Source organism: Amia ocellicauda, chromosome 6 (assembly GCF_036373705.1).
Source record: "Amia ocellicauda isolate fAmiCal2 chromosome 6, fAmiCal2.hap1, whole genome shotgun sequence".
NCBI classification, from domain to species: Eukaryota; Metazoa; Chordata; class Actinopteri; order Amiiformes; family Amiidae; genus Amia; species Amia ocellicauda.
In genome coordinates, this window is record NC_089855.1 from 3,010,962 (window position 1) to 3,028,436 (window position 17,475).

The 17,475-nt window shown below is 51.0% G+C and overlaps 2 protein-coding genes across 5 annotated transcripts; one reads left to right on the forward strand and one right to left on the reverse strand.

The window, feature by feature from the left end:
* Positions 1–3,638: 3,638 nt before the first annotated feature.
* jam2a (junctional adhesion molecule 2a) lies at positions 3,639–13,629 on the forward strand. 3 transcript variants are annotated; one of them, XM_066705790.1, is made up of 11 exons: positions 3,639–3,842; positions 8,152–8,217; positions 8,327–8,440; positions 8,859–9,008; positions 9,182–9,384; positions 10,145–10,247; positions 10,405–10,512; positions 10,740–10,755; positions 11,573–11,644; positions 11,909–11,942; positions 12,104–13,629. In XM_066705790.1, the coding sequence occupies exons 1-11, from the start codon at positions 3,791–3,793 to the stop codon at positions 12,134–12,136; spliced, it is 951 nt and encodes a 316-aa protein (XP_066561887.1). In that variant the 5' UTR covers positions 3,639–3,790; the 3' UTR covers positions 12,137–13,629. The 3 variants fall into 3 exon arrangements, with proteins under 3 accessions (XP_066561887.1, XP_066561889.1, XP_066561888.1); XM_066705792.1 differs by lacking the exon at positions 11,573–11,644 and having other exon boundaries at positions 3,640–3,842; XM_066705791.1 differs by lacking the exons at positions 10,740–10,755; positions 11,573–11,644 and having other exon boundaries at positions 3,640–3,842.
* Positions 13,630–14,137: 508 nt separating this feature from the next.
* On the reverse strand, positions 14,138–17,418 carry atp5pf (ATP synthase peripheral stalk subunit F6). Of its 2 annotated transcripts, none has more exons than XM_066705793.1 (4): positions 17,277–17,418; positions 15,361–15,531; positions 15,037–15,167; positions 14,138–14,250 (listed from the first exon to the last, which is right to left on the reverse strand). In XM_066705793.1, exons 1-4 carry the CDS (start codon positions 17,396–17,398, stop codon positions 14,219–14,221), a joined length of 456 nt encoding a protein of 151 aa, XP_066561890.1. In that variant the 5' UTR covers positions 17,399–17,418; the 3' UTR covers positions 14,138–14,218. The 2 variants fall into 2 exon arrangements, with proteins under 2 accessions (XP_066561890.1, XP_066561891.1); XM_066705794.1 differs by having other exon boundaries at positions 17,229–17,340.
* Positions 17,419–17,475: the final 57 nt, after the last annotated feature.

The following is a 17,475-nucleotide window of genomic DNA, read 5'->3' on the forward strand; positions in this document are numbered from 1 at the left end:
TCAATGAAGCAACTCAACCAAGTCAATTTCTTGACTCAAGAGACTGAAGGTGTTCAGAGGATTGCTTCAATGGTTTTTAATGACTGCATTTACCAAACCACCAGCTTAATTGTTTCAAATTTAATACTTGCAGGTGTTTAAAAATTGGTGATAGATGGGTGACCCGGGCTCTCTAGGACCAGGGTTGGACACCACTGCTCTACACGGCTATTCCGATTTGTAAAAATCAAGGATAAAGAAAAAAAAAACATACAGGGGGCCGAGCAGGGATGGAGACAGATAACAACGTCAATATTGTGCTGCTACAAGGGATGTTACTAGTTTACATTTTAAATGTTAACAAATTGATAAACAAAATTGGGGCATCTATTACATAAGTATTAATTCACAGGGAAATACATTACTGTGGGCATCAGCTCCAGAGATACGAATATCTAGCCAGTCCAGAGAGTTTCTGTCGGCCCTGGAACTGCGCTGATAAAGCAGAGAGAGAGAGAGAGAGAGAGAGAGAGAGGAGGAGGAGGAAGGATGCAAAGGGACCTGTTCTGTTTATATTTGGGCTGTGTAAGGGGAGGGGGGACATATTTGCATTATCTCTATTATATATTATTGAAATATTGTCAATTATAATTTCTGTAATGCTGTAATGTTGTTTCAACACTCTTTGGGTGAAATTAACACTCTGAGAGTTAAACCATGTTGAGAGTCAGTGTCAATACTGGGCATCAAAATAAAGAGTGTTGAATTGACACTGTACTAGTGTAAAACCAAATAACTAAACTTTCCCACAATGCATTGTGGTAGTTTCCAGAATAAGTTATGTTTTATTGTGTTATTTTTTATTTAAGTGCTTAATTACTGTGTAAATATTAATTATTGTAAAGCCATTATTGTTTGAGTGTAAAATGTGTCTTTACTTGCCAATATATTTATATTTGTCTTTGAGCCAACACCTACCACATTTTTTCCCTTTCTTTAGTCTATTTCTCTGCTGGTGGTGATTCATTTGAGCATGACCTGTATATGCATGACCAGTTTGTATGTCGGGGTGACAGGTTTCCATCTCCCGGGTTCCGGCGGAGAGCAACTGAAAGCCCTGGCCTATATGGACGACGTGGCCGTGGTCTGCACGGACGCGCCGTCCGTGGCCAGGGTTGAGGAACTACTGGACGGCTTCTGCAGGGCGACGAGGGCCGCTGTCAATAAGGCCAAGAGCGAGGTCTACCTCTCCAAGGCATGGCCTGTCGGCCGGGGCCCGCCGACCGTGTTCCCTGTGAAGCCGTCTATCAAGGTTCTGGGGATCACGATCGACGGGACCAACACGGGCACCCGGAGCTGGGAGGAAGCTTTATCTAAGGTCCAGAGGAAGATCCACGGCTGGAGCACAAGGACCTTGACGATGGCTGGTAAGGTGCTGGTCGTAAAGGCCATCCTCTTCCCGATACTTCTCTACGTTGGTATGATCTTCCCCCCAGACAAGGACGTTGTGCGGCTCATTAAGGCGCAGGGGCTGGCCTACGTGGTCAAGAACATCCAGGCTGCTGGCAAGAAAGTGAGTTTCATGAACCGCTTTTATTTTGCCAGCAGCCTGAGACCATTCAGCCTCAGCGCCATGGATAACACCAGGCCGCACTCGTGGGAACCCCCGCCGTTCTACAGGGCGCTCCGAGCCTTTGCGCCCAAAGTAGGCCTCCATAAAGTCGCGCTGTAGACCCTCTGTAGCCAGATGAGATCTTCCCAGGAGACCAGCCGGATAGAAGATTTCCCTCCCGAAACCTGCCGGTTTATCTGGACTCGGTGTCTCCCCACCCGAGTGTTCATGCACAGAAGGGGCCTAGCCCCTTATGACATCTGCCCCTACAAGGGTTGCCTGGGGAAGGAGACGGAGGCTCATATCTTTAGGGATTGCCCCTCCGCTCGCAGGGTCTGGCTCCTGTTTTCTCCGTTCCTCCGCAGGTTTGCTGTTCCTGTGCGGACGACCGCCCAGCAGATCCTTTATGGACCAGCCAAGGGATTGTCATCTCCTATCTTGAGGTGCTGGTAGCGTGTCGTCTGCGCAGTGAAACAGGCCCTGTGGGAGGGACGGAACATCTGTCTGTTCAACAAGCAGGAGCTGGACCCAATCGTCATCGCGCGGAGGGGCATGGTACTTATAAGGGACTATGTTAATCTGGAGGTCCATCAGAGGGGCGAGGAGGAAGCCTTCAAGTGATGGGACCCACCTCTGGGGACGGCCATCTCCCCCTGCTGGAGCCCGAGTCTGAGATCTTTTATTCTTTTATTGATTAATAATTGTTTTTATTGATTAATGATTGTCTTTTAAAAATGACTTTTAATTGGTTTTAATTAATTCTGGATTTTAAAATGCACTTGTTTTTTTTTTTTTTTCTTTTGTCAAATGCGTTAACTGTTATGTTTATTATTCAAATGCATCAGATTGTTTTTTTGATGTTTTTGTTATTTTATTGATTTATCTGATGCATTTTCCGTTTACTTTAATGCATTTGACTGTTTTGTTGGTTTGGCAGTATGCCCTTAAAGCACAGTTTGATTTGAATGATTTGTTGCACATGTATATTTGAGTTCATGTATTTTGTTTTATTTTAATCATGTTAAGATTTTAAAAGTTTTAAGTGATTTTAGAGCTGTCTTTAAAAAAAGAATTAATCATGAGAATTAAAATTTTGTAAATTTTTGTTTTTATTTTGTAATGTAAAATACTTTCGTATTAAACAGTATTAAACAGTTTGCATGTCTTACTGGGTCTGGGTATTTACTTAAAAGTTAAGTATAAAACCAATTAAATTACAATACATTTTTAGGTTTATATATATATATATATATATATATATATATATGTATGTATATATAACGGATCGCTAGGAGGGTTGGGAACCCAACAATGCATGAGTGTTAATATTAAACGTTATTGGATGGTTGCGCATGTAGGCCTACACTGTAAAAGGGTTGATTTTAACACCTACAGTGTTAAACTTGCTGATGATTTTTTGCTGAGCACAGTGATGCTGTTAGCACTGTTGTGGTGTTAATGTTGAACACTCAAAGTGTTAGGAATTAACTCAGAGAAAGTGTTTGAATTTTAACACTTTTGTGGTGGTTCCCATATATACACTTCAAACGTGTTAAATTTGAACATTCAAATCTGCTGTGATTGAACCGAGACTTTCACATTGCACAGTATAGTACTGGGGGAGTATCTGGGTCAAAGTCCAGGGCCGGTTGTCAGTCCCAGTCTGTCCCTGGATCAGGTGGTCTTTACAGAGGGACCAGACCCCGGCTCACCTGCCTGCTCCCAGCTCAAACATTAAACGCCCCTTTACAGCTGCTACTTTACTACTACAACAACTACCTCCACCACTACTTCTACTTCTATTACACTGAAGTTTATAAATCCAGAAAATATAGAACTGACTCAATCACTGAAAGTTGTGCGTTTGGAGAGAGCAGACTGGTTGAGTGTGTGACGGAGACACTAGGACCCGGCGGAAAATAGTAGTAGACCCAAATACTACCCCCCCCCCCCCAATCTCTCAACTCCCCCCATCTTCAGGAGAAAGTTTGCAGAGCAGCGTCCACAGCGCACACTGCACTACACACTGCACAGCGCACACTGCACTACACACTGCACACTGCACTACACACTGCACACTGCACTACACACTGCACACTGCACACTGCGACAGTGAGAGGACAGTGAGAGACCTGCGCAGGACAGAGACACTGTCGCAGTCACACTGGTATATTGGTTTACTGGCTCCGGACGGCGCAGATGGCGAGCGGGCGGCTGCTGTGTGTGTCGGCGCTGCTGGCGGGGCTGCTCAGTGAGTACCGGGCATCGCTTCCCTCATGTCCTCGCCGTGTCTTGTCTTGTTGTCTCGCATGCCCGTGAGTCCCGTTGTTCGCACAGAGGCACTGTCGCGTTGTTGTAGCGCAGATGTCCGCAGTTCTGTCCGGCTCCGCCAATGGGACCGCTGCGAATCTGCCGTTCTGCGCAGAACTGCGGGAATCTGCGCAACAAAAACCGGGGCGCTTTGTCTCAGTGCTCCTCTGGGGGAGAAACTGTCCGATGGCGGAGGATTGTATACCGTGTCGTGGGGTCCCGGGACAGGACGCGGACACTTTCTATTCATCTGGTCCCGCTAAAGATCCCACACCCTCTCTGCCCCTCGGTCTGCTGTGTTATTCTCAGTGTGTAAAGTACCTTGTACAATAATGATGATGACGATAATTTTGATTATGTATTTATACAGCTGTAGACCCTCCTCCTCCAGTATCGATCCCTCCTGTGACTTGTGCTGTTGATCTGTGTTCTAGCTTCTTCCCCACAGGAGTGTGCTGAGGGTCAGGCTGCACTGTCCCACACCAGTCTGAGTGTCTCTGCCCCCCACCCTTTCACATGTGGTGTGGTGTTGTTATTTGCGGTGGTTTGTGCTGGTGTGGAAGTGTCTCAGTGCGCCGCTGTACAATAGACCTTCATCTGAGTGCAGTGTGCTAATCGTGTCAGAGTGGCACTGTGTCTGGACTGAGTTGCCTGGTGCTGTTGGCATTGCTCTGTTGGTCCCAGAATCACAAACTGTAAGCCAGTCCGGAACAGCGGGGCTCCACTGTGTTGGACTGGGCTGGGCTGGATTGTGCCGGACTGGTCTGGATTGCGCTGGCCGGACTGGGCTGGGCTGGGCTGGTGTTGATTAAATTGTGGCTTTAGTGTTGTCTGGGAGTCGTCTGACTGCAGTGCTGTTGTCTGTGTTGAATGTGAAAAACTCAATAGGATGCGTGTCCCAGTCCGGGTGATGTACAGTGACGTAATTTGTTACTCCTTAATTAGTTCATTGTACTAATTATTCACCTTTGTACTGCACCAATCCTCTTGCTCAGAGGGAGACCGCTGTGTTTATTCACGCTGGGCTGGGCTCGGGGGGGCTGGATTGGAGCTGCCTGATCGGGGGGGTGCTCAGCAGTGGGGTGAACCAGGCTCCTGGGCATCGGGGGTCTTTGTGGGACCGAGGACACTGCCTCGCCCTGGCCTGCCAGCTGTCCCCGCTCCCCTGGGTCGGGTGGGAGTGTGGTGTGGATTACCTCTCACAGACAGGCTTTGTTCTGCACGGGGGAGGGGAGGAGAGAGAGGGAGGGTGGGAGGGAGGGAGGGAGGGAGGGAGAGATAGTTATATTTGTACTTGTTTGGTAAGTCATGCCAGGAAAGCTCTTTTGAATTGAGGGAAACAGAAAGAGAGAGAGTGAGAAAGAAAGAGAGAGTGATCTAATGACTTCCAGAACCAAAACACCGGGCTGGCAGAGGCCGTCTGAACACTGTGCTCTGCGATTAGTAGCGTTTATTCAGCTCCACATGGGCTGCTCTCAGACCGGTCCTAACTGCTGAACAGCCCTGTAAAAATTGAAGTCTTTGAAGCACAGAGGATAAATATATTTATTTAACCAGCTCATCCAATGTTCATCCAGTCAAAAGCTTCAAAAGCTGCAAGTTCTGTGAAGTGTCTGGCTGCTCTTCCGGAGGAGGAGGGAGTCATCATGTAAGCAGGTGTTTTCCGGGTATGGCATACAAACTGCCCATCCCAGGGGTTTTCTTTAACAATGGACAATGAGATACCATCTCCAGCCTCGAGAGAAGAACAGGAAACCACAAACAGACACTCAGCAAACGGGCAGAAAACTGCGGGCTGCACATCCATGGGTTCTTCTCTCATCATAGGAAACAGAAGTGAAAGCAGCCTTGTTGGCTTTTTGCTAGCTTGATAAATCCCATGTGCTCGGTCTGTATACATGCTATTATTTCTAATGCTAGTATTAATATAAAACATTATACAGTTAATATAAAACATTACACCGGCCCTTACTGCCCACTCTGATCCCTGGTCAATACTTCAACAAAACTGGTATAATCTTAGCCTTGCAGAGACCACTGAGGGGAAAATGTGTTGATGAAGAGAGAGACACAGACAGAGAGAGAGACAGACACAGAGAGAGACAGACAGCCCAGGCCAGGTCAGCTGTGGGGGGCAGGAGAATGGAGGGAAGAGCGGGGGGGGGGCAATCTCCCTGACTGAGACATCAGGGCTCTGTCAGCGCTGCGTGTGTGAAGGATGCCAGAGGCTGCGTTCCTCAGTGCGCTCCCCCACTTCCCTCCTCCACACGCTCTGGCCTCTGTCTCTCCCTCTCTTTCTGTTAATAATCAACAAGTGTGCGTGTGCGTGTGCGAGTGTGTGTGTGTGTGTGTGTGCGTGCGTGCGTATGACTGTGTGCGTGAGTGTGTGTGTGTGTGTGCGTGCGTGCGTATGTCTGTGTGCGTGCGTGTGTGTGTGTGCGTGCGTGTGTGTGTGTGTGTGTGCGTGCGTGCGTGCGTATGTCTGTGTGCGTGAGTGTGTGTGTGTGTGCGTGCGTGCGTGCGTGCGTATGTCTGTGTGCGTGCGTGCGTATGTCTGTGTGCGTGAGTGTGTGTGTGTGTGTCTGTGTGTGTCTGTGTGCGTGCGTGTGCATGCGTGTGTTCTGGATATTATGTTGTGTTGCACGCTGTAGTGTAGTGATACCTGTCTTGTTTTGTATAGTGTTTATCTTTTGTGGCTTCAGAGAGTCCTGTAATATCAACAAGGTCAGACTGTGTTTATGTGGCTGGTTCAGCTCATTCTCACTGCATTGTGCTGTGCCGTGCCGGGGTTGGACTGGGCTGTACCAGGGCAGTGTGCCTTGCATCAGCCAGGCCAGCATACAATCATGGAGATCTGATAGGAAACCAGACACTCCTGCACAGCACTGCACTGCACTATATTACTGCACTCAGCTGCATTAAACTGCACTGTATTACTGCACTCTACTGCACTGTACTACCCCCTCACCTCTTCTCGCAATGGAGCTGTCGCAGTTTTCACAAACACAATGCTGCGTGTCGAATGGGAACGCCTGACGGGATACAGGAAGTGAGCTGTCAGCGCCGCGTGCGTCACAGGGGCTTCAGAGCGGCCGGCTGGGTGTGGTGCTGTGGGGCCGGGGGGGCAGGCGCTGACAGCGCTCTGGTGTATGGGGGCTGTCAGAAAGGCATGGGTTGAAGAGTTCATACTTCGAATCCCAGCTGCTTTCCTTTCAGAACAGTCACCCTGCAGTCGGGCTCCCCTGCTGCCAGCCCTCACCCGTGGCACCCAGTGGACAGGACGTGCCGTGGAAAGTGGCATTTGGACACAATGTAATCTGTCTGTGCTTTTCCTTGTGTTGTCTGGGAGAGGAAGTGGCGGACTGGCAGTATTTACTTTTACACACTTTCAATCAGAGGCGCAGAGTTTAATCAGTGCGTCTGGGAGCAGAAAAGGCGTGCAGGGTCATCAGGAGAGGACAGTCAGCTAAACCCCCGGGGAGAGCGAGACATCTGTGTCTGCAGAGCCGTGTGATCTGCCCAGTGCTGCTGTCCGGCCCTGAGCACAGCCAGTGGGACAGCTGTCCAGCTGAGGGGCGGCCCCTGGGGCTCTGCACACACCTGCTCCGGCACCAGCTGCAGGGCCCAACTGGACTGCTCCGCCCTGCAGCTCACTGTGCACAACACGGCCACACAGCCCTGCAGAACCACCGACACAGCGCCCCCACACAGAGAGCCCTCAGCAGCCTGGCACAGCAGCCCGGGCACACAAACAGCCGGCTCAGCGCCACCGCAGCCCGAGAGGGACCACAGCCCGGCTCAGGACCGACCCGCAGCAAAGGACCTGAACCTGAGGGACGCCCACCCCCACTGACGCACAGCCCGGCCCCTGACACAGACTGGGCACCCTGCTGGGGGAGGACACACCCCTGCCCCCCCCCACACTGAGAGATAGGCAGGGCCCTGGCGCTGTGCACACTGTGTGGATGTGTCCGATGTGTAATTCCTGTATCTGTTGTTCCCATTGCCCTGTCCTGGGCAGGAAGGGTGGAAGGGCCGGTCCTGATTGGCATTAATTAAGCTTATGCATGGATGGATAATTATACTGCTACAATACAGTAATAACTACACTGGGGAAGAGGGGGGATGGGTTACAGACGTGTCCTGATGAGGAAACGGGAGAGGATGAGGAGGAAGGAAGGGGGGAGATGGGGGAGTGAGTTTCCTGTCTCTGGCTGGAGCCCTGAGCCTCGCTGTGTGTGTCTCTGCAGGTCCGCGGGCCGGCGCTGTCACTGTGAGCACGGACACCCCCATCGTGGAGGTCCGGGAGGACGGAGGTGAGGGGCAGAGGGCTGGGGGAGGGGGGCAGGGAGACGGTACGGGTGTATGTGTGTGATCATGCCCTCTCTCCCCTCTCTTATCTCTCCTTCATCTCCCCCCCCGCAGACGCAGTGCTGAACTGCCACTTCAAGACGGAGATTGACCACTCCCCACGGATCGAGTGGAAGAAGATGAGCAGGGGGGACGTGTCCTTCGTGTTCTACGAGGGGGCCTTCAGTGGTGAGACAGTGAGAGAGGCGGGTTTGCAGACAGTTTACTGCACAGCAGCAGCTTCTTATGGGAGCGCACAGACAGTTTCTCCAAGACCTCTACCCCTATAAGTGTCCCCATGCCCTGCTACTGATCCCCGATCACTCCCGCTGCTGCCACACGGGGCTCACCCATGAACGACAATAATAACTCCCCGCTAACTCCACCCCAACACACAACTGACACACACAAACGCACACTGCGATTGTACACTTCAGGACTGTGCAAGTCAGCGCAGTGAGCTGTGTGTGTGTGTGTGTGTGTGTGTGTGTGTGTCCGTGTCCAGTCCAGCGCAGTGAGCTCTGTGTGTGTGTGTGTGTGTGTGTGTGTGTGTGTGTGTGTCCGTGTCCAGTCCAGCACAGTGAGCTCTGTGTGTGTGTCTGTTCAGATTCTTTCCGGGGCCGTGCGGAGATCTCCGGCGCCACAGTGACCCTGCGCAGGGTGACGCAGCAGGACGCCGGCATGTTCCGCTGTGAGGTCAGCTCCGGCTTGGACCAGGTCTCACTGGGGGAGACCAACATCACGCTCAGGGTGCTGGGTGAGTAGACCCCTGTCTCTCCCAGTCTCTCCTTGTCTCTCCAAGTCTTTCCCAGTCTCTCCCTGTCTTTCTACCTGCATCTCAGTCACAGAGTCTTCTTGGTGGTAAGACAGTAAGGTCACTGAAATAACAATCAATTATGACAAAACATCACACCCCCCGACCACCCCCAGTGCCCCCCATGGTGCCATCCTGTGAGATCCCCAGCTCTGCTCTGACGGGGACGGTGGTGGAGCTGCGCTGTCGGGACAGGCAGAGTGTCCCCCCCGCCACCTACAGCTGGTACAAGGATGGCCAGGCCCTGCCGCAGCCCTCCACCAAGGACCCTCACCTCACCAACATCACCTACAGACTGGACCCCCAGACCGGCACGCTGGTGAGGCGCTGAGCCGACAGAGGACGCCCCGCGCTGCACACTGTGTATACGCACTGCACGCACACTGTATACTGTATAGAGTCTAAAAGTGTAGTAAAGTGTAGACTTTACACACACACACACTGCGTACTGGACAGAGTCTACACACACACTGCACACTGTATAGACTTTACACACACACTGCACACTGTATAGACTTTACACACACTGCGTACTGTATAGACTTTACACACACACTGCACACTGTATAGACTTTACACACACACTGCACACTGTATAGACTTTACACACACACTGCGTACTGGACAGAGTCTACACACACACTGCACACTGTATAGACTTTACACACACACTGCGTACTGTATAGACTTTACACACACACTGCAAACTGTATAGACTTTACACACACACTGCGTACTGTATAGACTTTACACACACTGCACACTGTATAGACTTTACACACACACTGCGTACTGTATAGACTTTACACACACACTGCGTACTGTATAGACTTTACACACACACTGCGTACTGTATAGACTTTACACACACACTGCATACTGTATAGACTTTACACACACACACACTGCACACTGTACAGACTTTACACACACTGCACACATTCTGCTCTAAATGCACTACTGTTCTTCCTCTCTGTGCCCAGTGCACACTGTGGTGATTACCAGAACTAATATCTTCCCTTCTTTTCTCTCTCCTTTTCCTGTTCTTCCCCTCTCTCCTCTCTCTCCGTCTGGAGCAGCAGTTTAACCCTGTCTCCAGGGCAGACTCCGGGCAGTACCACTGTGAGGCCAACAACAGGGTGGGGGAGCCCAAGAGCTGCATCGGCAAATACATGCAGATTGGTGAGTGAGCCTGTCCCTCTGTCCCCCTGTCTCTCTATCCCTCTGTCCTCCTGTCTCTCTATTTCTCTGTCTCCTCTCTCTCCCCCTGTCCACCTTTCTCTTTGTCTCACTTGACATTCACTCCCATTCCCTCCTCTCCCTGCATCTCTCTGTGCAGATGACCTGAACGTGGCTGGCATCGTGGCCGCGGTGGTGGTGGTGCTCCTGGTGGTGTCGCTGTGTGGGCTGGGCATCTGCTACGCCCACCGCCAGGGCTACTTTCACAGTGAGTGTGTGTGTGTTGTGTATATACCCTGTGTGTATTATGTGTGGCCTGTGCTCATACTGTGTGTACTGTGTGTGTACTGTGTGTGTACCGTGTGTACCGTGTGTACTGTGTGTGTACTGTGTGAACTGGGTGTTAGTCTGCTACACTCACTCACAGCTCTACAACACTGAGACTTACTCTGTCACCCCCTCCACTACTTACACTCTCTGTCTCTCTCTCTGCAGAGGGGCATCGTGGAAGGTAAGTGCTGTTATTCCTATGCATACAAACTGGAAATATATAAATGTGTGTGAAACTGTGTGAATGTGTGTGTGTGTTAATCTCAGTTTAAAACGACTGCAAGGAAAGGAATGGGAAGATATGGCATTGTCTGTTGTGTGGACATAAATAATAATAATAATATGCTGTTGTGACAGTGTCTGACTGACAAGTGCTTAATAATGTTTGTGATAAGGGTGTGAGAGAGAGAGAGAGAGAGAGAGAGAGAGCGGGGCAGTGAGGGAGGCAGGTGCAGGGAGTACCAGCTCTGTGTTCCTGTGCTAACAGTGTGGAGTTTGTTTGCTAACGGTGGGTGTGGTGTTGTGTAGTGGGTGAGAGGGAGAGTGGGACCGGGCTGGGCTTGGCTGGGTGTGTCCCGCAGCAGGGATTGGGACAGGACAGATATGACCACAATCCCCATTAGTTCTTCCCACTTGGATTTTTTACTCAGCCGGAGGATTCTGCTTCCTGATTGGTGGAATCACTGCTACACCTCCTTCACCCTCCACCTAACCCCTGGTTGTGCCTGCGTTGTGATTGGCTAACCCTCACCTCACAGAGGCCTGATCTGTGATTGGCTAACCCTCGCCTCACAGAGGCCTGATCTGTGATTGGCTAACCCTCGCCTCACAGAGGCCTGATCTGTGATTGGCTAACCCCCTGGGCCCTCACTGAAGCCTGTTGTGTGACTGGCTCAGTGGCAGAGATTGGTGATTGGGCGTTGCTGTGCATGGTGTTCAGTGGCCGAGTCTGTGGCTGCCCTGACCCTCTGTACCCCATGACCCCTGACCCCTCCCAGGTCATTCTGGATCCCACAGTGCCATGGCGCCGCTCACATCAGCAGCCAGAATCTGCACAGGACTGACGACACGTGAGTGAGAGAGAGAGAGAGAGATAGAGAGGGAGAGGGAGGGAGAGAGAGTGAGAGAGACAGTGTGTGTGCATTCAGTGCAGTGTGTGTCATATGTTGTGTGTGTGCAGTGCCGTGTGTGTTATCTTTTGTGTTTGTTTAGAGCAGTGTGTGTGTTCAGCGCAGGGCAGTGCTTGTTCAGTGTGAGTGTTTAGGCTCCGTGTTCAGTCTCCTGAGCCATGTGACGGCTGTGTCTGACCTATCTGACCTGTCCTTCCCCTGCAGCGCCGGGGCCCCCTACAGCAGCGCCCCACAGGAAGTGAGTGTCTTCAAATTACAATTCAAAACTAACTTTATTGGCATGAAGAGTTTACACAGGTGCTGCCAACGCACTGGTCAGTGTATCAGTCTCCAGTGTTGATGATGGCCAGTGGTCAGTGCATGATTAATAGAGCTCTAATGCCCAGTCTGTCTCCTCAGGACTTTAAACACACGCAGTCCTTCGTGCTGTGAGGAACCGGGCGCCCTGCCTGGCTCTGCTGGGGCCCATTGGACTGGACATCCTGCCCACACCACTGACCATCCAGACTAGACACCCTGCCCGCACCAACTGGAACCAACTGGACTGGACAGTGCAATCAGAACACTGCCATGCTAGACTGGACAATAGGATCAAACCACAGCTCCACTGGAGTGGACTTGACCCAATAATTAAACCCCTCGCTAGGCTGGGCTGGGCTGTGGGAGCTGCGCAGTCTGCTTTGCACCAGGACCCCCTGTGTGTGAGTGTGTCAGTGTGGACAGGGGTGCATGTGCGTGTGCGTGTAAGTATGTATGTATGTAATAGGGCTCATCATGTACGTGTGCTCGCTACAGGTGATGTAACCCCTCTGTAGATCAGTAAAGCCTCCCGTGTCGCGAAACCTGGGTCCAGTTGCATAAACTTAGACTAAGTCTTTGTCTTACTGGTCAGTAACGCAAAGCATTCTGGGAATTTTAAGACCGTAAAACTAAACATGGCGCTTCTCTAAAACTGACAATCCCAGTCATTTCACAGTAACAGAAAATCTGTGCTTGTTATATAATGTAGAGAGGTATATACTCAAACACAAGGCGTGGGATAAAATAATGAAGGGAAACGTGTGCGTGGCCTGTAAAACACGGGCAGAAACGACAGAATCTCCTCGTACTGGAGGAGGACCGCCCTCAAAACGTACAGGCCACAGGATTGGGTATTGAAGTCTGTGGGGCGGAGTCTCATGTTTTGGGGGATCGCTGGTGGGCGGGACGGGGGCTGGTGTGAACCAATGGGAGGCTCTGCCCCTCAGCATCAGTGACTGTCGCTGTAGTCTCAGGCCAGCAGATTCAATGGAAAGTTGGACACATTTTAAGTCAGCCTGGGGGTGAGGAGGCAGACTTTTCAGGCCAAGTCTTAGTCTTAATTTTACACAACTGACTAACTTGCATTAGACTGGTCTGTCAAATTAAGACCAGTCTGATATAGTTTTATGCAACCGGCCCCATGTCTTTTGGCGCAGCGGGCTCATCCGTGCGGTGTGGAATCCTGAGCTCCAAACCGCACCGGATATGTGTGTGTGAGAGTGTCAGTGTAGACAGGGCTGTGTGTGAGAGTGTCAGTGGAGACAGGGCTGTGTGTGAGAGTGTCAGTGGAGACAGGGCTGTGCCAGTGTGAGAGTGTCAGTGGAGACAGGGTTGTCCTGTCCACCACTCCTCCCTCGAGGGACAAGCAGGGATCAGGCAGCGCTGAAACCCGCTCCGCTCTGAGTGCAGTACCACAAACACAGAAAGGGGTGGACTTGTCGACAGGCTTCTCATAAGACGCGTGTGTTTCTAACAGCGCCTCACTGCGTTCCTTGTGTGGCCGAGGTGCGGCCACTGTGCTCGCACTGCGAACTGGAATCATACGGATCGCTGGCTTGTTCGTTTGTTTTTGCACAGAAGCTGTATTTTGTGGCATCAGTATTAAAACATGCTTTTCTTACCCACACTGGTGCCTTATTGGGGTCTCCGTGCTCAGCTGCACATGGCGCTGGCCTCGCACACACAACACACACAGACAGACGCACACAACACACGATGACTCCCTCCTCCGGAAGAGCAGCCACACGCTTTGCAGAACTTGCAGCTTTTGAAGCCTTTGATTGAATGAACAGTCGCAGCACCCTCTGTCATTTTCCCTTTAAAGCTGCACTCATTTCTTCTAAGAGTTAAGTCTCACTGCAGGGCTGCCCCTCTTCTTCTGAGCTCGTTAAATAAATATATTTATCCTCTGTGCTTCAAAGACTTCAATTATTTAAAGGGCTCTTGACCCCTGGTCCCACAGCCCCCGTCCTGCTCCGTCCCCCACGCCGCAGTGGGCACTTACATCATTCTACTTCCAAATGCAGCAGGTGGACAAGACGCTCAGCGGGCAGCGCAGGGGGACTGTTTTCAGTAGCACACGCTCACAGAGACACACACACTCACTCTCAATGAAGGAAGACCGCAGACATGTTCTAACCAATGTCGTTTATTAATTAAATATCTAGTGTAGCAGTGGGGACACAGGAGCAGGGGGACGGGCCGCCGCAGGCCTCACTTAGACGCCACTTCTTCCAGCTTGGGCTCTGAGAGAGAGGGAGGGAGAGAGTTGAGCGCTGTGTTCTCCTGCATTGTGAGCGCTGGGCTGTGGAGCTAATCAATAAACCTACAAGTATATTATATAACCCTGTAAGCTTCACTATGAAGACAGAATATAAAATGTGGTCAATTTTTTGCCAAAAGAATGGTTTAATTATATACAGATTATGCTTTTAAAGGCCTGTTTTCAGTTTTTGCAATGAAATGGAACAATTATAAGCGTTAAACATATAACCAGTGTCCCCTATTGTCGTCTCGCTGAACGCTTTAAGAGCAGACACTCGAATGTTTGTGTCACAAGTCATACCGCTGTAACACACACAGTATGTTTAACTCACAAGTCCTAAAAATAAGTGTGATTATAAAAGTACATGGAAGAACTGATCCCATAATGCACTGCGCGACGACTCTGGACTAAAACACCTGTATGTGAAGCAAAAGCTTTCCAAAGAAACCATGAATGAAATCCAGGAATAAAATGTTATATGAAGGAACCTGGCACTCAGTCTGGAGGTTTAAAAATTCAAGCTGTCCCTGCAGATCGAAGAGGCCGTTTGATTTAAAAATGTTTTGAAGCGATACAGACACGGATCTTCACCTTAAACCTTATCGCGAGTGTTTAATAGTCTCATACAGCAGCAAGAGCTACGTTTCCGTCTCCCGTCCACACAAAAGTGACAATAAAATGGCCACGCCGAGCCTGCAGGTAGCAGACCCTGTGGAGGGGCGCGTCTCAGGGTGGCACAGCGTGGCGAGCGGTGTGGGGGGCTCACCGGGGAATGTGAAGGTGGGGAACTTGGCCAGGTCCTCTCCACCGCTGCCGTACAGCCGCTGCAGCTTGGCCAGCTCGTCCGCCATGTTCTTCTGGTACTCTGGGCCGGCGTCCACCACCCCGCCCGCCGTCCTGCAGGAGAGGGGCAGAGGTGAGAGACGGAGAGGGGGCAGGGGCGCTTACCCTTCGCCCTCCTGCCCCGCGTGGTCAGCAGCGCTACACCGTGCTGCTCGGGGCCACGGACGCGGGGTCCCACCGCCATCGGGGCTTCACTCGTGGATTATGAATTGCACACACACACACAGACGCACGGACAGGGACTGACTTGCTGCGTGTGTTGTAGTCCCGGATCTTGTCCAGGAACAGCTTCTGCACGGGGTCCAGGTTCTTGGCGGCGGTCATCGCGGCGGCGGACAGGCCCACATTCCTGCGCAGCTGCCAGGACACCGCTGAGCGAAGCAGAGAGGACAGGCGGAACAGACGCTGCACAGTCATACTGAGAGAGAGAGAGGTCACACTTTCATATCTATTGATTAGATTTACGAGTCGACACAATAAACATTGTCAAGCATCACAATCAAGTGCAGAATTAACATCAATTCAAAATAAAACTTAAAGCATTACAAAAGGGCAGTAGGAGAGCGAGGAGAGGTCAGACACTGTACTAACACATTAACACAGATGAATACAGCTGCTAAGAGAGAGAGCTTTGCTTCATGTGTCATGCAATGGCCACACGTGTGTAACGGGTCATGCCAATACGGACAGCCTCAGTGGACACAGTGGACCTGGGCTGCTGTGACGGAACCGGTGACACACTCACACGTCTATGTACACACAGTCTCTCACACAGTCTGTCTCACAATCTCACACACACAGTCTCTCACACAGTCTGTCTCACAATCTCACACACACAGTCTCTCACACAGTCTGTCTCACAATCTCACACACACAGTCTCTCACACAGTCTGTCTCACAGTCACACACACACAGTCTCTCACACAGTCTGTCTCACAATCACACACACACAGTCTCTCACACAGTCTGTCTCACAGTCACACACACACAGTCTCTCACACAGTCTGTCTCACAGTCTGTCTCACAGTCACACACACACAGTCTCTCACACAGTCTGTCTCACAATCTCACACACACAGTCTCTCACACAGTCTGTCTCACAATCTCACACACACAGTCTCTCACACAGTCTGTCTCACAGTCACACACACAGTCTCTCACACAGTCTGTCTCACAGTCACACACACACAGTCTCTCACACAGTCTGTCTCACAGTCTGTCTCACAGTCACACACACACAGTCTCTCACACAGTCTGTCTCACAATCTCACACACACAGTCTCTCACACAGTCTGTTTCACAGTCACACACACACAGTCTCTCACGCAGTCTGTCTCACAGTCACACACACACAGTCTCTCACGCAGTCTGTCTCACAGTCACACACACACAGTCTGTCTCACAGTCACACACACACAGTCTGTCTCACAGTCACACACACACAGTCTCTCACACAGTCTTTCTCACAATCTCACACACACAGTCTCTCACACAGTCTGTCTCACAGTCACACAGTCTCTCACACAGTCTGTCTCACAGTCACACACACACAGTCTCTCACACAGTCTGTCTCACAGTCACACACACACAGTCTCTCACGCAGTCTGTCTCACAGTCACACACACACAGTCTGTCTCACAGTCTGTCTCACAGTCACACACACACAGTCTGTCTCACAGTCACACACACACAGTCTCTCACACAGTCTGTCTCACAGTCACACACACACAGTCTCTCACACAGTCTGTCTCACAGTCTGTCTCACAGTCACACACACACAGTCTGTCTCACAGTCACACACACACAGTCTCTCACACAGTCTGTCTCACAGTCACACACACACAGTCTGTCTCACAGTCACACACACACAGTCTCTCACACAGTCTGTCTCACAGTCACACACTCAATCCCGTTGCATTAAAGGCCAGAGCTGGTGACCGGCCCTCAGCTCCCGCAGCCCCGCAGCTGCTGTTCGGCCACACGGCTCCCCTTGCTCTCCCTGCCCGGCTCCAGTCACCTTGCGCCGCCCCCGCCCCCTGATGCACCGGCTGCCACCCGTACTGCTGCACTAAACACTGCCCCACCGCCCGGTGCTGCCCTGTCTACTCACGGCACCTGGAAAAGCACGGAACCGGGCCGAACCAAAACAGCAGCGATAGTCACCTTGTACTTGACACTGCGCTGCAAACCGAGCAATGGCTGACACGGACGCGCAGTGCACTCTGGGTAGAGTAGAGGACGGATACGCCGGAAATACTCCCAACTCTAACTTCCGGTCCGCGCATTAAAAAAAAACTTCGTGTTTTTCTATAAAAATTGCCAAACATATGACTCAGTTCCCGTAGATTCAGATTAGATCGTA